The 24,521-nt window shown below is 32.4% G+C and overlaps 3 protein-coding genes across 3 annotated transcripts; all 3 read left to right on the top strand.

The window, feature by feature from the left end:
- Nucleotides 1-313: 313 nt before the first annotated feature.
- On the top strand, nt 314-2,929 carry LOC132720378 (E3 SUMO-protein ligase ZBED1-like). Its single transcript, XM_060704507.1, has 2 exons — nt 314-503; nt 1,188-2,929. Exons 1-2 carry the CDS (start codon nt 314-316, stop codon nt 2,927-2,929), a joined length of 1,932 nt encoding a protein of 643 aa, XP_060560490.1.
- Nucleotides 2,930-7,197: 4,268 nt separating this feature from the next.
- LOC132720377 (protein toll-like) lies at nt 7,198-11,284 on the top strand. The gene is made up of 2 exons (XM_060704506.1): nt 7,198-7,305; nt 8,293-11,284. Exon 2 carries the CDS (start codon nt 8,525-8,527, stop codon nt 10,613-10,615), a length of 2,091 nt encoding a protein of 696 aa, XP_060560489.1. The 5' UTR covers nt 7,198-7,305; nt 8,293-8,524; the 3' UTR covers nt 10,616-11,284.
- Nucleotides 11,285-18,569: 7,285 nt separating this feature from the next.
- LOC132720376 (protein toll-like) lies at nt 18,570-21,580 on the top strand. The gene has a single exon (XM_060704505.1). It carries the CDS (start codon nt 18,637-18,639, stop codon nt 20,008-20,010), a length of 1,374 nt encoding a protein of 457 aa, XP_060560488.1. The 5' UTR covers nt 18,570-18,636; the 3' UTR covers nt 20,011-21,580.
- The last annotated feature ends 2,941 nt before the right edge of the window (nt 21,581-24,521 follow it).

The raw sequence follows: 24,521 nt of genomic DNA, 5'->3' as shown, positions 1-24,521 counted from the left end.
ATTTCAGTAATATCATAACCTAAGAAAAGTGCTCAGTACCACTGTGAAGCCTTTTTCAAAAGAGCGTTCCGAGTGCTATTCACAGCGCGCAGTGACGTTCTTTTCGAAAAATAGAAGATTGGGTTACTAATAGGGCTGGATCAATATACCGGTAAATCGGTATTTATCGATTTTCTCTTTTTCAATACGGTACGGTTACCGGGTTTTAGCTATACCGATACAAAGGGAGACAACCTAATAAAAATGCGTAACTAACGATCATGATGACTTTACATTAAAATTATCGTCTGTTTATTAGTGTTTAACAAGTAAAATGTCAGCGAGAAAGTCAAAAGTGTGGGCATTTTTCGCCAAAGTCAACGATAAAAAGGCCCTCTGTAATATTTGCAAGGCCGAAGTGGCAAGTTCTGGCGGCACAACTAATATGTCAACTCATCTGAGGAGGCATCACAAAATTGATCCAGCCATTCAATCTAACGCATTGGAGAAAAAGTTACCTTCAGGTTTGCGGTGTTTTTATTAGACCAAACAGTAACTTGTAATTTAATCCAACACACGAATTGTATATAGTATACACGTATATCTTACAAATTTATTGATTTTCCAATATGAAAGTAGCTAAATAAATGTGACCGAGATATTGACCTTTTGTGACCTAGCTAAACACCGTTTCCCGGGAGGTTACGGATTTAGCTCTCGATCAAATGAAGTCTACAAAATTAAAACGTGATATTTCTATTTTTATTTTACCGTTTAAGAATGAAAAATTTGATGTTTTAAAGAATTGTCACCGTTCTATATACCATATATCTCAAATTTAATAGAATTGATTTTATAATTAAAATCTATAAACTTAGAACAGTCATAGGCACCTGCCATAATAAATAAAGATATTTTGCAGAAACGTGTGTGTACATATGTTTGCATGAAAATTATTTGTATAATGATATCTAATCCTTTTTTAAATAATTGTTTTGTTTCATATTGTCAAAACAAGGCCATCATGTTTATTTCAGAAAAGTTTCACAATTAAAGTAATAAAGGTTCCTTTGCCATGCTATAATAGACTCAAAAGCTGTTTGAACAAGAAGGATATGAATTATTTTAAGAATAAACTTCATCAAAATTGTTTAATTTTTTTTGTGACAGACACATCAAACTTAATGAATTTTTCCATATTTTTTCAGGAAAGGTTTCTGATACAGTTACTGCAAGTGCAAGCAGCAGCTGCTCATCCTCATCAGTATCAGCGATTCCATGGACAATATCTCAACAAGCAAAATTTCCATTTGCAAAGTCAAATGAGATTACAAACTCTGTAGTATATTATCTCATTCAGGACCTGCGCCCTTTCAGTACCATCGAAAGCCAACCATTTAGAAAAATGTTATTTGCCTTGGAGCCCAGGTACCAACCTCCAAATCGGCACACATTGGCAGAGAAGCTGATACCTAATCTGTTGGAGAAAGAGAAATCAGCACTTCAAAGTGAACTTAATCAAGCCCTTGCAGTTGGTTTGACATCGGATGCATGGACATCAAGGTCTGCGGATTCGTACTTAACCATCACTTGTCACTACCTTAAAGATTGGAATTTGCAGTCAAAAGTCCTGCAAACTGAACATTTTCATGGAAGCCACACTGGAGAAAATGTTGGTCTTGAACTCAAAACAGCTCTATTAAAGTGGCATATTATGGATAAGGTTAAAGTTGTCACTGTTGATAATGCATCCAATATGACGGCAGCAATCAGGGTTTCTGGCGTTGATCTTAAGCTGGGATGTTTCGCCCATACATTAAACCTTGCTTCCAACAAAGCCCTTAATGTAACAGCTTTAGGAAAGGTTTTAGGCAAAATAAGGTCTGTGGTTACCTTTTTTCACAAAAGTTGTATTGGAACAGAATTTTTAAAGCAGAAGCAGTCTGGTCTTGGCTTACCAAATCATAAACTGATTATGGATTGTAAGACTCGGTGGAATTCCACATATAATATGCTTCAACGATTTCTTGAACAACGACCTGCTATTCTTGCTACATTGCTGGATGAACGATTAAAAAACGTGAGTGCTAAGGCAAACATTGTTACTAACCTTTCAGACTCTGAAATCAATATTTGTGAAGTTTTTGTAAAGATCATGGAGGTTATGGTTACTGCTACTTTAGCCTTGTCTGAAGAAAAGTCACCAACTGTTGGTCTTATTCTTCCATTATTAGAAAGACTTCGTAAACACTTTACAGTAAATTCTGATGATGAACCATTCACCAAATCCCTGAAGGCAGCAGTTGGCACTGATCTAGCAACAAGATATACTGATCCACAGTTGCTTGTGTTTCTGGAGGAGGCCAGTGCCTTGGATCCAAGAACCAAGAATAAGGCTTGTGTAAATGATGACACATGGAACAGAGTTTTAGAAAAAACTATTTTGTTGACAACAGTTGTGGGTAAACAAGTAACTGTAAAGCAAGAGCCAGGTCTACCTGTAGCTGATAGTAATCTACCTCCTTTGCCAGAATTGCCTTCTGATGCTACTACAACCTGTGAGGAGGGGCCAAAAATCAACTCTATGGATGATAAGACAGAGATACATAAGAAGACTGCCTTAGAGTGTTTATTTGATGATGATGTCCAAGTGATCAAGGAGGAGCCTGCATTATCACTTCAACAAAGAGTATTAAAACAGATAGATACTTACAGAAAGGCTAAGCAACTACCTATGAATGCTAACCCATTAGAATTTTGGAAGGTACACCCTGAATATCCTGATCTTAGCCTTCTTGCTCAGACCTACTTCTGCGTGCAAGCAACATCTGTTGCCTCTGAGCGTGTTTTTAGCACAAGTGGTGACATTGTGTCAGCAACAAGGTCATGCTTGAAACCTGATCTTGTGGACAGTTTAGTTTTTCTTAAGAAAAATATGACCATGCCATAGTATATGGCTTTTGTAATTGCAAACTGAGCAAACTAAAAAACACTAAAAGTCTTTTGCTATAACTGTATTAACCTAAATCTTGTATTTTTTCAAACTTTGAAACATTACCTTGATCACTTAAAAAGTTAATAAAACAAAAGAATTATCTGACTTTTTATTTTTTTATTATTAAATATATATATATTAACATATTATACAGCATCAGTAACAAAGTTAAAATCTTCAGAAATAAGAAAACAACAATATTTGGCCAGATTATTAATGATATATACTACTAATAAATACATCCTATCAATGAAGCATTATTGTACTGTATCGTCAATACGTATCGTGTATCGTTGGTCTGTATCGGAAATGTCTGATCAATACCCAGCCCTAGTTACTAATAATTTACATATAGAGAGCGGACCGGTATGTTTGAGGTATCAAAAGGTTACCTCATTGTTTGTATATTTAATCGACGACACATTTCATTCATAACTTAATCATAACTTAATCATAACTTAATCATTTTTATTTGAAAAGCTGATGGCCACTTTGCCTGTCAAAATTGACACTTAAGAGTTTCCAATAACATTGGATCTATTATATCATGATGTTTGTGATGTTGTTTTGAATATCAAAGTCACACTTAAAATAAGTAAGGGGAAATCATGTTAATAATAATCATTAATTCCTTACCGTTCATTCATTTTTATGTAAATAATCAAAGTTTGAATTATCCCAGGAAATGACTTGTCGTGTTATTGTAAGCATCCAGCAATTTCACTCCAGAAACTTTTTATTGTTTCCAGAGTGACTTTCATTTTATATGTCATTCCATCACAATTATATTCCTAAAATAAAAAATTGAATGTCATCATTTTATAATAAAAACACACAAGAGAAAAAACTTCAAATGATCCGTGTAACAAGTTATTTGACTCTATTTCTACCTTTTGATTTAGAAAAATAAAGAAAGAAAGAAAATAAATAAAGAAATGAAGTAGTACATAAATCAAGTTCGCATATTGATTAAAGTGCGTGAAAAGTTAAATTATCTTGTCTTTTTTTATTTTCTATTGAATTGAATGGTCTATCATATAAAACCCACCATTCTTTTTATTTTCTATCGAATTGAATGGTCTATCATATAAAACCCACCATAAAACCTACTTGATTCATTTTTAAAGTTCTTTGGGTTGTTTTTAAAATAAGATCTAAAATCACTCTTGCAATTATTTATTTTGCATTCAATGACTAACACGTGCATCACAATAAGCAAATCTTTGTTGACTAAACGACAAAAACAGGTTATAACTTTGTAATGGATATCTTTAAATGATTCTTTGCGTCCTTTTTATTTTCTATTGAATTGAATGGTCTATCATATAAACTCCACCAATACAATTATACCGATTTTCCATTTAGTTATTAGGTTCGGAAAATCGAATATGACAGAAGCATGAGTTGAAGGAAATATTTCATCCTTTATCTTTCTCTATTAGGACGATTAATGTAAGAGGAGAAAAAAACATTGCGTTATTTCGTATGAATATAAGAAATACAATGAAGATAAATTAATATAAACATAAGGCATACTTTAACTGTGTAAATGATTTAATTTGTTCGACAGGATTTTTTTTCTAAATTATGCATCCTATTAAACGGTCCTTACTTTATTTATTAAGTGTAAGTAAAATGCTATGGGGAACCAACACATTTAGGTTATCTTGCGCCGAAATTGAAAAGGTGGCTGGGGACTTCAAATTTCAAAGCAACGTCAGGGGTCAAACCACCTAACCTGACGGAGCTTAGAGATGCATAGATTTCGGTACGGTGAACCAAACCTATAAGGTCACTTCTTACAATCACGCAAGTGTAAGCGTTGTATGCAGTTTTGATGCCTCAACCCTTAAAAAGGACACCCCTCAGACATAAGTACGGAAATTGAAATACTTTAAACATAAAATTACACTTTCATGACAATTTTCCTTGTTTAAATAAACATGAAACATCCAACAAAATGCTTATTACTAATTCTTGAAATTTTGCACTCACCTTGGTTGACTTGATCATGAACTATATGCCATTGAAAAACAAACACTTTTTTTGAATAAACAGAACATAATATTATACCAAAAACATTATTGTGATCCATAATAATTCGCGGAGAAATATTAATAATATTAATCTAACATTTGACGTCATTTGTAGCTTAATAGGCATGAACTAGCTCAATAAAACCGAGCTGCAACATTTTCAATTTTGCCGTTTTGGGCTTTCTTTAGGGATTCTTGTTTGCTCCATTTTTATTTGTTTTGTGTAGATATTCACATTTCAAAACAACTTTCAATACCGTTTTTTGATGTTGTTTTTTATGTTATTTCAAAACTTTTCAAAAATGTGTCGAATACTTTGTCGTCGAGTGCTCTTCTAAAGTTTGAAATATTCAAATGGCTGAAATATATATATATATATATATATATATATATATATATATATATATATATATATATATATATATATATATATATATATTATATATATATGATTATTTTAAAAAATCATTTGCATAAAATTTCATTTCCCACAGTAAAAAAAATTATTTTGCAATAAGCACAAAGTTAAATTAATGAACAATTTGTAATATAAGACTTTTGTAATACAGTAATTATTTTGTTGCTGAGATGCAGCAAAATTACGAGGCGGACATGAGTGTCTCTCATCATTGATTTAGAAATCATTTTGGGTTAGTAGCCGATTGAAGGCTGCAATCGGCATAAAAACAATACAAACAAAGAAACGCACGTTCACTGCTCCCATGGCGATAGTACATAAAGTTTGTTTATTTTCTAATAGTTAGTTTGGTTGTACGGCGCACCAACACAATTTTGACATATGGCGCCGAAACAGGAATATCAAAGATAATTTTTGGCTAACCGTGGGGTGTATTATCCTTTTATTTTCTAAAATAAATGTTATATAGTACATATAAATATATGTGTTTTTACTATTTTACAATAGCTATGAATAAAACATTGATATCAAGTTAAAGTAAGGATTTAAGAACAAAATAAACAGGTAACCAATAATTTGCATTACTCCTCCCCCGTACCGTCCTCTCTCCATCAGTCTTTATAAGTAAGATAAGAATCCTCGCTAATCAGAAGGAAATATTGTCCGGTCCCGACCATGTCCGGTATAGTGAATTTATACTTGTATTATAATGGATATTGTCAACCTAAGAAATAATTACCCGGGACGTATAATTTAAGACATTTTTATGGTTAAAATGCATTTTTACAGTAACATTTGAATCTTCTTGTCTTTTGGGTCAGTGATATCTGTAGATGGTTTATCGCAGCTGATGCTAGGATCGTGCGAGATATTGCACTTTTAATTATCCCTCACAAACATCCCTAATCAGATTAATCATGCGATTTTTACTTATCATTTCATTTCGTTCTAAATGTTTCAAAGGGCCTACATCTCTTTCAGAAATATATAGAAGAGCTTATTTACCATTTCCCATACAGAAGGAATAAAGAATGTCTATATCGCGAAACTAGTGAAATCGAAAAATTGAAAAAACTATGTTTGTATAACAATGTATAATCTTTTTTTAAAGCTGTACTGATACATGAAAATATGAAAAGCAAGACCAACAAGGACAGGCGTCGTTCAATAAGCAAAACCCCAACACGGTCTTGCAGCACAGGTCCACCGGCAAGAATATCTTAACAAAAAAACAAAAAAAAACAAAAACAGAAAAGGGCACAAGGCAAAGACACTGTGGGAAAAAAAACTTAGATTTTAACTCTAGATTTAATGTTTTTATGGGCGAACACACGCATGATTTATAAACGATCCTTTATTGTCACAGAACAACTCATGATAAGCCTGATTGTAATTTAAAAAGTAGGACGATCTACAACAAGAAAAAATATCTTTATTTGAATGGATACATTGTCATATTATACCCTGAATGAAAACCAATATTTATTTAATATTGTTTTGACCTTTACTGCGATAAATTTGTTAAATGGAGTGCCGTCTATCCACAAAACTATTCATTGTTTAAGATGAATGTTCAAAATCCCTAAATCATCCCTAAGTCTTCGCTTATATTATCTAATTGTTTGAAACATTATTTGATACTTTCAGTCTGCATCGTACCAAAAGAATGAGACACAGTTGTGTAAATGTACACCGTATTTGATTAATAACAGGTTCAAGTATTCGACAAGGAAGTTCAGTCTTTCAATTAACATCTGTTCAGTGGTTATCAAAGCACAGATAAAAATATATTCCATTATGCAAATAGATATTTGAATGCTTTTTTATTTTTCTTTCACTCAGTTTTAGTCTTTTGTGGTATAACAGCTAATAAAAAGGTATGTTTAATCAATTTTTGGTATATTGTTATATACCATTATTTAATTTATAATTATTATTTTTTACTATTCAATATTTTTTTTTCATTAATGTATATTTTTGATCGATATATTAATACTTGAAAGCCAATATTCAATTCAAAGTTATTGAAACGGAACTAACAGTAAACATTGGTACATTGCGTGTCACGATTTTCATAAATAACTATATCGTGATTTACCTTTATAAGAGAACTTAAACTAGCCCCTAGTGCTGGTTTATAAGAAAACTAAAACGGAAATGGATTAATCTTTAAAATGTTTCGTATGTATTGTTATTAATTTTGTGTTTTTATAATTGTTCTTTTTTATGAGATTATTTTCTTTATTTATATGCTTTCTCTTGTTTTGTTTAAGAAATACAATATTGTATACATTTAAATATCTTTTTGTATATCAAGTGCGTTTTATGTACATTTGCAATTACGTGACATAATGGTTAATTCAACGTTTTATTTAGTTCAAACACAACGTTTGTTTATTTGTAACTTTTCCAAATTTTGCTGATACAAATCACGGATTAGTTTTCAAAGATATTGACAGGATAAATAATATTGCACGGGCGTTTGTAACATTTGTAATGTAAACTGATCCGCAAGACAGGGTTATATGGCAAAGAAAAACTTTATTTATTGTTAGATCGCATGTCAATCATTGAATGACGAATTTTCTAAAATAGCATTATTCATTTGTATGGGAATAAATGATACTTGTTACGGCTTAACATCACATTCATACCCGTAATGTAAAACACCCTTTATTACATCGTTGAAGTTTTCCCAGAACGAATCGTCACACTATGTCTTTATACATAACTATTAATCGCAACACGGGAAAGTGCTAGGCATATTATTGCATGGGCTCAATTGTTCGCCAAATGACGTATATTTATACAAACTCATAAACTCCTCTTGCAGAGGTTGTACAAACAGCTTTATTTGATTTCAGGAAGGTAAATGTAATTGAAGTACACCACAGTCGAGGTGCTGGATGCATAAACAGCCAAAGAGGATCATCAGTGAATAACTTTATGTGGGATAAAAGATGAGCATTCAAACCTGATCATCTTAAAGCACACCATATTCGAGGTGTGTAATGCATACATATAACTAAAGAGAATCAGCATCATCAGTAATTAATTTGATGTTGGACAACAGATGAGCATTCAAACCTAAAAAAAATGGCCATGGTCATTTTAGTAACACTTCTTTTGTTCATGAGGTGTTCCGGAGCAAATGATTTGGCTATCATTGAGAAGACATTGTATGAAGCATTTGAATGCAGCTATGATAACAGTTCGCCGACATTGAAAATAGAAAATGGTGTTACTGATGAACAAATTAAAGAATGTTTAAAGACCCATAAATTCACTGAGCGATTGATGCTATGGAATAGTCATTTGAGTAATATTCCAAAGTATTTAAACATATTGAGATATCTTGTGCATTTAGATTTATCAAACAACGATATAACGGAAGTAGCATTTGAAGGAATCGAAGACATTTGTCAACAACTAACATATCTTTCACTAGACAATAATGACATCGAGGCCTTACGAAAAGGGGATCTTGATTGCTTACAATCCCTTCAATATCTTTACCTTGGAAATAATAAGTTAAAATTTGTGGAAAATGGAACATTCAGTGTAAGAATGAAGAGTATAAGATACATATATTTAGTTAATAATAGTCTCACTGTTTTAGATTTTAGTTTGCTAAGTCGGCTGAAACTGTCTGACGATGTGAGGCTAACAGTTAATGCTTCGCGAAATTTTATTACAGGAATCACTAATTCAGCGAATATAACGATACAAAATTTTACATCAAAAACGTCTGTGTTTATTGTAGCAACTCACAATAATATCACAACTGTTAACATACACTATTACTTCGAAATGTTAAATATTACAAATCCTTTTCAATTATATCGAATGGGGAACTCCGGGTTCGACGTGCGTTTTAACCCTTTTATTTGTGACTGTGCAATGTTTCCTTTAGCAGACGCTCTTAGAAGGTTCAGGTACATGGATCCAGACAACCCTTTATTTTCAGTGACATGTGGAACTCCTTCAAGTCTTGAAGGAATGATGCTACGCAAAGTTCCAAAAAATCAGTTTAATTGCTCTGTTGAGGTAAATTGCCCAAATAAGTGTATATGTAGCAAAACAGCAGCGCTTGACCTCGTGACCATCCACTGTGATGGAAATTATTTTAAAAATAACATTCCAATGACATGTCCAGTTGCTGGAAAGATTAACATCAATATTAAATCTAACAAATTGACAAAAGTCTCTTCCAGAGCATATCTTAGTAATGTTTCACAATTTGATGTATCTCAGTGTGCAATTACAACCATTGAAACATCGTTTGTTGACATGATACAAAATACCTCTTTCGATGCTTTATTATTCAATGACAATGGACTTGAAACGATACCAAAATCGTTTAAAAACTTTAATTTCAGCAATGGTCAGGTCTTAGCTTTGGATGGCAATCCATTTAATTGTGATTGCCATACACGTTGGATGAAATCTTGGCTGCATTCGAACAAAAAGCACATTTTACGACAGAATAACATCAGATGCGCAACTGGGCCAGGCAAAAACAAACCAATAATTGAAGTACCAGACAATTTGTTTATTTGCCAAACTTTAACAGACACCGACGAATTACTTATTGTGATTGGGTCAGTAATATTTGTCGCTCTTATATTTATAATATTGTTTTATAAATCTAAGAATATACAAGTGTTCATGATATCCCATTTTGATATATGCAAGTATTGCTGCCGAAGGAGAAAACTACGCAAGTTGTCATTCGATATCTTCATTCCTCATTCATGTGAGGACGATGATGTTATTAAAAAGATTGTTGACTATCTTGAGAACCACGATCCACCATATAGTGTATGTATTGGTGAGAAAAACTTTAAACCAGGTCTAACAATATCTGAAAATATACTGGATGCCATTGAATCCAGTCAAACAACTTTGCTTGTCATTTCTAATAATTTCCTGAGAAGCACGTGGTGTAACATGGAGTTTCGTGAAGCTCACATGAGGTTTCTGAGAGACAGGAATATTAATATGGTGTTAATTGTGTTAGAGGAATTAGACACCAAACTTATTTGCAAGGAGTTAAAAATTTATATGGATACGCATGTTTACATCCAGTACACAGACAACCAGTTTTGGGCCAAACTTTTGCAAAGCCTTCCCATTATAACTGATCCTCCGTCTTTTACTGACGAATCGCCGCTTTTTTCAAATTAGAAAAATCAGACACTTAGTACAGGGCAAATTAAATGAATACAGGAAAACGATAACTTGGTGAATATTCTAGGTGATAATATCATTGTTACCAATGAATCATTAAAGTGATAGGTTTGCTAAACATGCAAGTAAAATTCAATCAGACTGAATAAGTGCCGTACCAATTAAGATTATGATGTGAATATAAACAGCTGTCTATGTAATTATTACAGTCTTGTAAGACATAAATGGGTTTAGGAAATTAGAACGGACAGGAGCGACTAAATGTAGCTATGTAAAATGAATATGTTTCTTGTTATGCTTTATATTGTTTTTAACGGCGCACCAACATATGACGCCGAATCAAGGAAGATGATTTTGGCTAACCTCGGTTGCTTTAAAATTAAAGCAACATCAGAGATTAGAACCGTCCAACCTCCTAGAGCTAAGAGATGCCTTAACTGTTTAAGGCAACCCTTTAGCCAAATGAGAGAAGTATGTTTCTTTATATTATCTACCTGTTGATCTCGTTGATCTATTGTTCATGTTTCCTCCTGGTTTCCTTATATCTTAAGATGATTATAATATTAAAACATTTGGTAAAATCTAACCACACATGAGCTTAACTAATTGCTTAATAACATTTTTCATATACTAGTTAATTATGTAACACCAATGTTTATAATACGATTACATAGGGTTTAACATTACCAGAGATGTGTTTTTCGTATTCCTTTTATCATATGTGTAAAAGACATGTTTAGCCATTTGTTTGTGTGTTGTTAATCCCTTTCATATATAGTCAGAATCATGTGACAAATTAATTATGCAACATGAACTATTTCAGCAAAAACAGTTTGATTGTTAATCAAAGACATTTTGTTATTTGTTATTGATGTACACAATTATGACATAAGTTTCAACGTCGGGCTAAACTTAAGCAAATGTTTTAGTTATCGCATATGACAACATTCTAGGTTATCTTGCGGAGGAAGAAGTCATACACTCTTACATGCATAACAGCATGATATTAAGCAATGAGTGGAAAAAATGCTCATTACATTGAAAATGCAAATAAATTGCTAATATTGATTGACGTCTTTATTTTATGCTTAAATTGACTTGCTAAGACATTTAAGATTGCTTGGGTTGTTTTTCTATGATCTTATTATCTGCATGTATATTATATTCAGATATGTAATTTGATTGATTTAATTTTATTAAAAAATTTCTACTTTAAAACTTATTGTTGTTCTTAATGTCCAATATATTTAAGGGAATTAAGTTACACTATGAGGCGTCTGTTGGCTTGCTATTTGAGCCGTTGAATTTCAACAACTTGCCTCTAACCGCCATTGGATTGAGTCCTGCCAGAGACTTAACAAAGTTTTACGGGGTTTGACATATATGGTACTTTAAACGTTTATCTATGGTACATTTTGCGTCCGAAATATATCACGTTCCTTTGAACATTTGTAATTAGCTCATCCAAAGTAATAAAAAGTCTAACAGATTTTTTGTTGTTATTTCTTTTTTTTCCATGATGACCCCTGTATGAACACTTGAATATGTTTCGAAATTAAAACTTTCACCATTTTCGTGTATACAAAGATATTGCTTTGACAATGGTCAAATCTGAAATTAGATTTTTTATAATTACTCATAACAGCCTCATTGTAAATATAAAATGAATATGTTTTGACTTCACACAAAGAAGCTTAGTCATTTCAAGAATGTATCTTGTACTTTTACAGTACCGGCCATGAGCAGGCTCATTCAAAATGGGCCAGCAGCGATCTCAATTCAAAGAAGATTTGTTATTTCTAAAATTCTACACACTAGAGGAAAATGCCAATTTAGCTTGACCTATAATAGGAAACGCAGCTTCCGGTATAAAGTTTATTCATTCTTTACTTTTAAATGAGACATATTCGGTTAAAATATCACAGATATAAACAATCTTCTGTGATTAAAATATTTAGAAGAGCATAGTATATAATTTTAATGATAAACTCTGCTTGGAGTGATTGGGGTGTTGACGGTAACTAGAACTTTTTCAGTACCAGCCATGAGAAGAGCCAGCAGCTACTTTTGTAGTTTTTGACGTGCTTTAGGGATTCCATTTTTTTCCCATTTGGATGATACAGATCGAAAATGTGTCTTTATTTTTTTTAGATTTGAGTAATACATTTTTGTATTTTATTCACGATTTATGTATACTTTGATTACCATACAAACGAGAAAAACATCTTCTGACAAAGAATTTAAAATGGAAAGAAATGTAATTTTGAGCGATGGGTCGAAATATTCACCTTGTTTTTTAACGATATTCACCATTATGCAATTGCTTTCTGCAAAAGCACAAAGTTGTTTTGTATTACAAATGTTCGCATAGAACAACGACAATCTAAAAAGGGATTTAAAAATCTATGTTATTAAAAAATAAATGTAGAATGGCTTATACCTTTTTTCATTTCAAGCCTGTTATTATTTAGCATTAAGTTTTGGTGATCAGGATACATACCGTGGCAATACAGACATGGTATATTACAGATATAGTAAAATAGAGAAAATAAGAATCCCTACAAAAACTCAGAAAATGTTTCAAGCTCGGTTTGATTGAGCCAGTTCATTTTGAATTAAGAAACATTCGCGGATGTGTTCATACGGCGGTTATCATGGAACATTCAATGTGACACTTGTGTGTCATTTCATGAAAAGCGGCGTATGGTCCCCAAGTTATAGAAAGCGTGTGTCTCTTACGAGAAAACAATGGGCGGAATTTTGGAAGGGAATCAGAGGTTGCATGTCACACAAAAGACGTCAACAGACAAAGCTGAAAAAGCAGGCAACATATTCTAAGGGTGTTTCAACATTATTCATTTAGGAATATTGGAACATACCAAAACGAAAAAGCCATCTAGTTAAAACTTAAAAATACCATCAACACAAAAATGGCGTGTTGAACGATCTTTAAGGATCGGAAATAGAACTTCCTTGATTGAATGTACGGGGCAACATTTTAAAGCCTCCACTCGGCACAAACAACGATGATGTGGCGATAAAATAGAGAAACTTAGAATCCCTACAAAAAGTCCAAAACGGCAAAATATTCTACATATTTACAAATTGCTTATTTTGATCTTTATCTTATCATATTTTTAAAATCATTGCAATTTAATTGGACAAATGCAACTTATAAATTATTTACTGTCTAATTTACTGCGACTCATGTTTGAAATTAGAAAATCTTAAATATGTAATTTCCTTTTATTACGATCGTTGAGTGGTGAATTTTAAAGACTTAAGAGCTTTGTCTTAGCAACCTTTTCATTTTTTTATTATTTTACTATTTATATCTTTACTTCTCTGAATTGACTCAATGGCACTATGTCCATGGCATGTTGCCTGGCAATATTTCATGTAAATTCATAATATATTATAACTATTTTGGATGTATCCGTTGCTATATAAAGAGCAACAATTATTCCAACAATTACACCCCCCGGTCCCGCCCTCTACATCAATCTTTATAAGTAAGATATGAACGTCCATGCCTTAATTTCTGGCTTATCGGAAGGAATTATTGACCGGTCCCAACCATGTCCGGTATAGTGAATTTGTACTTGTATAGTAATGGATATTGTCATCCTTAAACTTTATTACCCAGAACGTATAATTAAAGACATTTTTATGGTTAAAAAACATTGTCATAGCAATATTTGAAATTATAAATCATGAACCTTCTTGTCTTCATGGGTCAGTGATTCCTTTAGATGGAATACCGCTTAAGCTGATGCTAGGATCGTGCGAGATATTGCCTCGCAAACAACTCTATTCAGATAAACCATGCGATTTTAGTTATCATTTCCTGTCGTTACAAATGTTTCAAAGGGCAAATATCTTTTTCAGAAATGTATTGCAGAGCTATATTTACCCTTTTCCATAAAAGAATAAAGACTTTCTATTTCGCGAAACAAATGAAATGATAGTGAGCAGTGAAGATTATGTTATTTGTATAACCTTTTTAAAGCTGTACTGATACATCAAAGTATGAAACGCAAGATAAACAAGGAAGGGCGGCGTTTAATAAACGCAATTCTCACACGGCGTAGCAGCATGGGGTCACCGGCAAGATGTCCGGCGGGACACCAAACAAAAACTGGAAAGTGCACAAGGTAAAACTATTTTGGACAGGTAAATGACATTTTAGTTTTAGATACATGCATAATGTTAATTTGATCAATGAACAGATGCGCGATTTAAAATGCAATTCTTGATAATCACAGAGCAAAGCATGATAAGCCTGATTGTTATATATAAAAAAACGATATACAAGGATAAAAATATTTATTTTGAATGGATACATTTTCATATTATACCCTGAACGAACACCTATAATAATACTGTATTGACCTTTACTACGCTAAATATGTTAAATGGAGTGCCCTAAAAATTCACAAAACCATTCATTGTTAAAGATGAATGTTCAAAATCCCTGAATCACCCTGAAGCCTTTCCCTAATATAATGTAATGTTTGGAAAAAGTTATTTGATACTTTTAGTCTGCACTGTAACAAAAGAATTAGACACAATCGTGTAAACTTAAACCATATTTGATGATTTTTATCTTTATTAAACGCAGATACTTTCTCACGGATAATTGTATAACTGCTACACTACTACTTAAAGCAAAATAAAGTAACGATAAAGTGTATAATTACAAGGACACTTAAATAACACTTTTAAAATAACAGGTTCAAGTATTCGACAAGGAAGTTCAGTATATCCATTAACATATGCTCAGTGGTAGCACAGATTAAAATAGGTTCCATTATACAAACAGTTATTCCGTTGCATAATGATTTTGTTTCATTCAGTTTTTAGTCTTTCATGGAACAGTAGCTAATAAAAAGGTATGTTTAATCTATTTTTGTTATATAGTAATATACCATTAGTATTTTTATTATTATTTTTTTATCTTATTTTATTTATTTATTTATTTTATTTATTTATTTTTTGCGTTCATGTAAATTATTTGATCGATCTATTAATACTTGAAAGCCTACATTCAATTAAAAGTTATTTAAACGTAACTAGCAGTAAATATTGACACATTGCGTGTCACGATTTTCATAAATCACAATATCGTGATTTACCTTTAGGTTAGTGAACTTAAACTAACCCCTAGTGCTGGTTTAAAAGAACAATAAAACGGAATTGGATTAATCTTTAAAATGTTTCGTATGTACTGTTATTGATTTTGTGTTTTTATAATTATTCTTTTTTTATGAAATAATTTTCTTTATTTATATGCTTTCTCTTGTTTTGTTTAAGAAATACAATATTGTATAAATTTAAATATCTATTTGTATATCATACCTGTTTTATGTGCATTTGCACTTACTTGACATAATGGTTAATTCAACGTTTTATTTAGTTCAAACACAACGTTTGTTTATTTGTAACTTTTCCAAATTTTGCTGATACAAATCACGAATTAGGTTTTAAAGATATTGACAGGATAAATAATATTGCACGGGCGTTTGTAACAATTGTAATGTAAACTGATCCGAAAGACAGGGTTATATGGCAAAACACTTTATTTATTGTTAGATCACATGTCAATCATTGAATGACGAATTTTGTAAATTAAATAGCATTATTCATTTGTATGGGATTAAATGATACTTGTTACGGCTTAACAGCACATTCATACCCCAAATGTAAAACACCCTTTATTATATCGTTGAAGTTTTGCCAGAACGAATCATCCCACTATGTTTATTATAATACATAACTATTAATCGCAACACGGAGAGGCTAGGCATATTATTGCATGGGCTTAATTGTTCACCAAATGACGAATATTTATACAAACTCATCAACTCCTCTTGCAAAGGTTGTACAAACAGCTTTATTTGATTTCAGGAAGGTAAATGTAATTGAAGTACACCACAGTCGAGGTGCGGGATGCATGTACAGCCAAAAAGGATCATCAGTGAATAACTTTATGTTGGATAAAAGATGAGCATTCAAACCTGATCATCTTGAAGCACACCATATTCGAGGTGTGTAATGCATATATATATATAACTAAAGAAGTGAATAATTTGATGTTGGAAAAATTATGAGCATTCAAACATGAACAAAAGAGAATCAGCATCATCAGTGAATAATTTGATGCTGGACAACAGATGAGCATTCAAACCTGATCATCTTGAAGCACACCATATTCCAGGTGTGTAATGCATATATATATAACTAAAGAAGTGAATAATTTGATGTTGGAAAAAGTATGAGCATTCAAACATGAACAAAATGGCCATGGTCATCTTAGTAACACTTCTTTTGTTCATGAGGTGTTCCGGAGCAAATGATTTGACTATCATTGAGAAGACATTGTATGAAGCATTTGAATGTAGCTATCATAAAAGTTCGCCGACATTGAAAATAGAAAATGGTGTTACTGATGAACAAATTAAAGACTGTTTAAAGACCCATAAATACACTGAGCGATTGATGCTATGGAATAGTCATTTGAGTAATATTCCAAAGTATTTAAACATATTGAGATATCTTGTGCATTTAGATTTATCAAACAACGATATAACGGAAGTTACATTTGAAGGAATCGAAGGCATTTGTCAACAACTAACATATCTTTCTCTAGACAATAATGACATCGAGACCTTACGAAAAGGGGATCTTGATTGCTTACAATCCCTTCAATATCTTTACCTTGGAAATAATAAGTTAAAATTTGTGGAAAATGGAACATTTAGTGTAAGAATGAAGAGTATAAGATACATATATTTAGTTAATAATAGTCTCACAGTTTTAGATTTTAGTTTGCTTAGTCGACTGAAACTGTCTGACAATGTGAGGCTAACAGTTAATGCTTCGCGAAATTTTATTACAGGAATAACTAATTCAGCGAATATAACGATACAAGATTTTACAACAAGAGCTGTCCGTAAGACAGCGCGCTCGACTTTTTTATTGCTTGCCAATAAAAAAAGTTTTTGCAGTAAAAGGCAATACAAGAATCTCTGTATTTTTAAAGTGAACAATGGCCATGAGCATTAAGATATTTAGTGAAGAATTATTTTACTGAATTGTGTGATACCCTTGAACACTGCAGCAAAGTTTGAAATGTTTAAGTCAAAAGAGGGCTGGTAAGAAAGAAAAAAAAACTTTTTTAGTGCTTGCCTATAATACAAAACATTGACAGTTAAGGGCCATAATTCAAATAAAATCTTTGACAGAATTACCTTCTCCTGGACATGTTTGGGAATCATGATTGTAAACAAGTATTCCAACTTTCAAATTAATATCTCAAACAGTTCAGTCAAAAAGTGGACTGGTACTAAAAACTTAACCAAGATTCTAAGTCGATAAAAGGCCTTAATTTTTAAAACAAATCCTTGACAGAGTTACCTTCTCTTGCGTACAGATGGGGGTAATGATGTGAAATAGCATTAAAAGTTTCAAAGCAATATCTCAAAGGGTTAAGGCAATAAGTGGATTTTACCCATATTCAATGTATTTTCTAAGTCAAAAAGGGGCATAATTCTGTCAAAAACCTTGACAGAGTTATGTCCTCTTGTCTGTTGATGAAGGTCGTGATGGTAAACAAGTATGGTCAGTTTCAAAGCAATACCTCCAATGGTTTTGAAATAAAGTGAGGTGGTACAAAAAACTTAACCAAGCTCAATACACTTTCTAAGTCAAAAAAGGGCCATAATTCTGTCAAAAACCTTGACAGAGTTATGTACTCTTGTCTGTAGATGGAGGTTATGATGGTGAACAAGTATGGTAAGTTTCAAAGCCATACTTGTAATACTTCTGAAATAAAATGGGGTGGTACGAAAAACTTAACCAAGGTGTGACGCCAACGCCGACGCCGACGCCGACGCCGACGCCGGGGCGAGTAGGATAGCTCCCCTTTTCATAGAAAAGTCGAGCTAATAAAAACCACTGTGGGAATTATAGCAACTCACAATAATATTACAACTGCTAACATACACTATTACTTCGAAATGTTAAATATAACAAATCCTTTGCAATTATATCGAATGGGGAGCTCCGGGTTCGACGTGCGTTTTAACCCTTTTATTTGTGATTGTGCAATGTTCCCTATAGCAGACGCTCTTAGAAGGTTCAGGCACATGGATCCAGACAACCCTTTATTTTCAGTGACATGTGGTTCTCCTTCAAGTCTTGAAGGAATGATGCTACGCCAAGTTCCAAAAAATCAGTTTAATTGCTCTGTTGATGTGAATTGCCCAAAAAAGTGTATATGTAACAAGACTGCAGCGCTTGACCTCGTGACCATTCACTGTGATGGAAATTATTTTGAAAATGACATTCCAATGACATGTCCAGATGCTGAAAAGATTAACATCAATATTAAATCTAACAAATTGACAAAAGTCTCTTCCAGAGCATATCTTGGTAATGTATCACAATTTGATGTATCTCAGTGTGCAATTACAACCATTGAAACATCGTTTGTTGACATGATACAAAATACCTCTTTCGATGCTTTATTATTCAATGACAATGGACTTGAAACGATACCAAAATCGTTTAAAAACTTTAATTTCAGCAATGGTCAGGTCTTAGCTTTGGATGGCAATCCATTTAATTGTGATTGTCATACACGTTGGATGAAATCTTGGCTGCATTCGAACAAAAAGCACATTTTACGACAGAATAACATAAGATGCGCAACTGGGCCAGGCAAAAACAAGCCAATAGTTGAAGTACCAGACAATTTGTTCATTTGCCAAACTTTAACAGACACCGACGAATTACTTATTGTGATTGGCTCAGTAATATTTGTCGCTCTTGTATTTATAATATTGTCTTATAAATCTAAATATATACAAGTTTTCATGATATCCCATTTTGATATATGCAAGTATTGCTGCCGGAGGAGAAAACTACGCAAGTTGTTATTCGATATCTTCATTCCTCATTCATGTGAGGACGATGATGTCATTAAAAAGATTGTTGACTATCTTGAGAACCACGATCCACCATATAGTGTATGTATTGGTGAGAAAAACTTTAAACCAGGTCTAACAATATCTGAAAATATACTGGATGCCATTGAATCCAGTCAAACAACTTTGCTTGTCATTTCTAATAATTTCCTGAGAAGCACGTGGTGTAACATGGAGTTTCGTGAAGCTCATATGAGGTTTCTGAGAGACAGAAATATTAATATGGTGTTAATTGTGTTAGAGGAATTAGACACCAAACTTATTTGCAAGGAGTTAAAAATTTACATGGATACGCATGTTTACATCCAGTACACAGACAACCAGTTTTGGGCTAAACTTCTGCAAAGCCTTCCCATTATAATTGATCCGTCTTTCACTGACGAATCGCCGCTTTTTTCAAATTAGATCAGACACTTGACACCAAAATAAACGCACAAGGAAGTTATTTTAAGTACAGGGCAAATTTAATGAATGCATGCAGGAAAATTGTAGCTTGATGAATATTCTAGATTAGAATATTATTGTTTACTTACCAATAAATCATTAAGGGTTTCTGAACATGTAAGCAAACATTTTAATCAGACTGAATAAGTGCCGTACTATTTAAGACTACTATGTGAATATAAACAGCTGTCTATATAATTATTAGAGTCTTGTAAGACATAAAAAGTTTAAAGAACTTGGACAGGAGCGACTATATGTAGCGATGTACAATGTTTATGTTTATTGTTATGTTGTGTTTTTGTTTTTTGTTTTTTTGTTTTTGTTTTGTTTTTTTTACGGCGCACCAACATAATTTACGTCATATGGCGCCGAAACAAGGAAGATTATTTTGGCTAACCTCGGTTGTTTTAAACTTAAAGCAACATCAGAGATTAAAACCGTCCCACCTCCTAGAGCTTAGAGATGCCTTAACTGTTAAAGGCAACCTTTTAGCAACATGAGGGAAATAAGTTTCTATATATTGTCTACCTTTTGATCTCGTTGATCTAATATTCATGTTCTTCCTTATGTCTTAAGAATGATTATAATATTAAAAAATTTGGTACAAACTAACCAGTCATGCGCTTAACTAATTGCTTAAGAACATTTTATATATACTAGTTTATTATACGTTGACATAGGGTTTGACATTAACGGAGAGGTTGTTTTGTCGTATTCTTGTCATCATCATGATTTTGTTTGTTTATGTGTAAAAGACATGTTTAGCCATTTGTTTGTGCGTTGTTTATCCCTTTTCCTATATAGTCAGAATCATGTGACAAATTAATAAGCAACATGACCTATTTCAGTAAAAAACAGTTTTTTTTTTATATATACATATACATTTATATCAAAGACATATTGTTTATATTTGTTATTGTTATACATGATTATGACATAAGTCGCGCTAAACTTAAGCAATATCTGAATTATCATTGTAGTTTCAAGGTCATATGACGACATTCTAGGTAAACTAGTGGAGTAAGAAGTCATGTACTCTTACATGCATTATAACATGATATTAGGCAATGAGTTAAAAAAATGCTTATTACATTGACAATGGACATACATTGTTAATACTGATATACTTGTTTATTGTATGCTTAATATGACTTGCTTAAACCTTTAAGATTGCTCGGGTTGCTTTCTATGATCCTTTCATATGCATGTATATTCAATTAAGATATTTAATTTGATCAATTTGATTAAAATTTTTACTCTTACTTTAAAACTTATTGTTCTTAGTGTTCAATATATTAAAGGAATTAAGTAACACCATGAGGCGACTGCTGCCGCGCTGTTTAAGCCGTTGAATTTCAACAACTTGCCTCTAACCGCCATGGAATTGAGTCCTGCCAGAGACTTAACAAAGTTTTTTCGGGGTTTGACATATATGTACTTTAGACTTTTCTCTATAGTACATTTTGCGTCCGAAATATATCACGTTCCTTTGAACATTTGTAATTAGCTCATCCAAAGTAATAAAAAGTCTAACAGTTTTTTTGTTGTTATTTCTTTTTTTCCATGATGACCCCTGTATGAACACTTGCATATGTTTCGAAATTAAAACTTTCACCATTTTCGTGTATACAAAGATATTGCTTTGACAATGGTCAAATCTGAAATTAGATTTTTTTTATAATTACTCATAATAGCCTCATGGTAAATATAAAATGAATATGTTTTGACTTCACACAAGAATGTATCTTGTACTTTTACAGTACCGGCCATGAGCAGACTCATTCAAAATGGGCCAGCAGCGATCTCAATTCAAAGAAGATTTGTTATTTCTAAAATTCTACACACTATAGGTAGTCATTAACAAAACAGGTTTGTAGAGGAAAATGCCAATTTCGCTTGACCTATAATAAGAAACGCAGCTTCCGGTATAAAGTTTATTCATTCTTTACATTTAAATGAAACATATTCGGTTAAAATATCACAGATATAAACAATCTTCTGTGATTAAAATATTTAGAAGAGCATAGTATATAATTTTAATGATAAACTCTGCTTGGAGTGATTGGGGTGTTGACGGTAACTTGAACTTTTTCAGTACCAGCCATGAGAAGACCCACCCGTTCAAACTGAGCCAGCAGCTACTTTTGTAGTTTTTGACGTGCTTTAGGGATTCCATTTTTTCCCCATTTGGATGATACAGATCGAAAATGTGTCTTTATTTTTTTTAGATTTGAGTAATACATTTTTGTATTTTATTCACGATTTATGTATACTTTGATTACCATACAAACGAGAAAAACATCTTCTGACAAACAATTTAAAATGGAAAGAAATGTAATTTTGAGCGATGGGTCGAAATATTCACCTTGTTTTTAACGATATTCACCATTATGCCTATTGCTTTCTGCAAAAGCACAAAGTTGTTTTGTGTTGCAAATGTTCGCATAGAACAACGACAATCTGAAAAGGGATTAAAAAATTTATATTATTAAAAAATAAATGTAGAATGGCTTATATTTTTTTTCATTTCAAGCCTGTTATTATTTAGCATTAAGTTTATAGTAAAATAGAGAAAATAAGAATCCCTACAAAAACTCAGAAAATGTTTCAGACTCGGTTTGATTGAGCCTGTTCATTTTGAATTAAGAAACATTCGCGGATGTGTTCATACGGCGGTTATCATGGAACATTCAATGTGACACTTGTGTGTCATTTCATAGAAAGCGGCGTATGGTCCCCAATTTATAGAAAGCGTGTGTCTCTAACGAGAAAACAATGGGCGAAACTAAAAAAATGAATTTTGAAAGGGAATCAGAGGTTGCATGTCAAAGAAAAGACGTCAACAGACAAAGCTGAAAAAGCAGGCAACATATCCTAAGGGTGTTTCAACATTATTCAAGTAGGAATATTGGAACATACCAAAACGAAAAAGGCAACTAGTTAAAACGTAAAAATACCACCAACACAAAATGACGTGTTAAACGGTCTTTAAGGATCGGAAATAGAACATCTTTGATTGAATGTACGGGACGACATTTTAAAGCCTCCACACGGCACAAACAACGATGATGTGGCGATAAAATAGAGAAAATTAGAATCCCTACAAAAAGTCCAAAACGGCAATTTCATAAATGTTACAGACTTGGTTTTATTGAGCTTGTTCATGGACCGTACTGTCAAACTACCGTCCAAAATGAGAAGAATGATTAACAAGGCAAGGCAACGTTGCCACTGGTTATATATGTGAACCATTCTATGTTATTTTTATAAGGGGAGTCATACAGTTACCGGAGATAAATTGCTTACAATTATTATCAGTTCATATTTAACAGGACTCCACTAAAGTTTGACGGGACTGGAAATATTTTTTTCGGTATAAATGTTCGATTTGATGTAGGTCTAGATCAATAACTTATGTGACCATTCTTTCACTCCGTGTTTCTAGAATACAAATTTTGATTGCGAAAAAAGTGACCCGAAATTGAAAAGCATTGCAACGCGTTTTTACTCAAATCAGGCTAAGAATACCAGAATGATACAATTTTAATTTATTTCTGAGTATTTTCTCAATTATTCTTATTTTATTTGTTTAAAATGATCAAGTTGACCTATGTAAGAAATTCAAATTAAATGTTGCTTTAGGAAATCAGTGAAGTTCCCTTTATATATTTAACATATCATGGTAAGATCATGTGTCATGAATTAAAAGTGATGTAATGAAAAGTGTATACAGTTGCCATTTTAAAGAAATGTTTTGAAGAAAACATAAAAATGCCATAACATGTCAAACCTAGTTGCACATCACATGCTATTAAGTTTTAAGAGGTCTTCAGCTTTTAATCTTTTTTAAAAAACAAATTTTTTATATATAACAATCCGAACTACGGAAGACAAAACTAAAGACGGACGAGAAAGTCATACCATACGTGTCAACACATAATCCAAGGAATACCGAATTTTTCACAGTAATACAAGAAAATCTACCAATTTTACAAAATGATGAAATAATGAAAGGAATTATTGACAGAATCCACATAATTAAAAGTAAAAGACAACCGGCTAATCTGAAAAAACTTTTGACCAGGGCACGATTTTCTTCAACACTGAGAAAGAATAAAATAAAAAGATGCAGCAGTTTAAAATGCGGCCTGTGCAAACACATGATAGAAGGAAATACATACCATTTCAAGAATGGCCGCGAATTTAAAGTAAAATTCTCAGGATCATGCGACATTAGAAATGTAATTTATGCAATGAAATGTAATGGTTGTTCCAAAGATTATATTGGGGAAACTTCAAATTTAAGAAATCGAGTAACATTACACAACCAACATATACGAAATCCAGACAATGCATTATTACCAGTCAGTCGATACATTGCCATTTGCGCAAAAGACATCACTCCAAAGTTTAATATAATGCCAATCTATAAAATGCGAGAACTAGACACATTCAAAAGAAGAATGAAAGAA

The sequence above is a fragment of the Ruditapes philippinarum genome, unplaced genomic scaffold (assembly GCF_026571515.1).
Source record: "Ruditapes philippinarum isolate M1 unplaced genomic scaffold, ASM2657151v2 ctg8145_1_1_1_1, whole genome shotgun sequence".
Classification (NCBI taxonomy): Eukaryota; Metazoa; Mollusca; class Bivalvia; order Venerida; family Veneridae; genus Ruditapes; species Ruditapes philippinarum.
Note: the sequence above shows the minus strand (reverse complement) of the source record. Positions and strands in the feature narration are given on the sequence as shown.

Excerpts from the sequence above, each read along its gene's own strand:
- LOC132720376 (XM_060704505.1), top strand. The coding sequence starts at position 18,637 with ATGTTAAATATAACAAATCCTTTGCAATTATATCGAATGGGGAGCTCC.
- LOC132720378 (XM_060704507.1), top strand. The coding sequence starts at position 314 with ATGTCAGCGAGAAAGTCAAAAGTGTGGGCATTTTTCGCCAAAGTCAAC. Across the intron at positions 504-1,187 it reads GGAGAAAAAGTTACCTTCAG|GAAAGGTTTCTGATACAGTT; the intron begins GTTTGCGGTGTT and ends ATATTTTTTCAG.
- LOC132720377 (XM_060704506.1), top strand. The coding sequence starts at position 8,525 with ATGGCCATGGTCATTTTAGTAACACTTCTTTTGTTCATGAGGTGTTCC.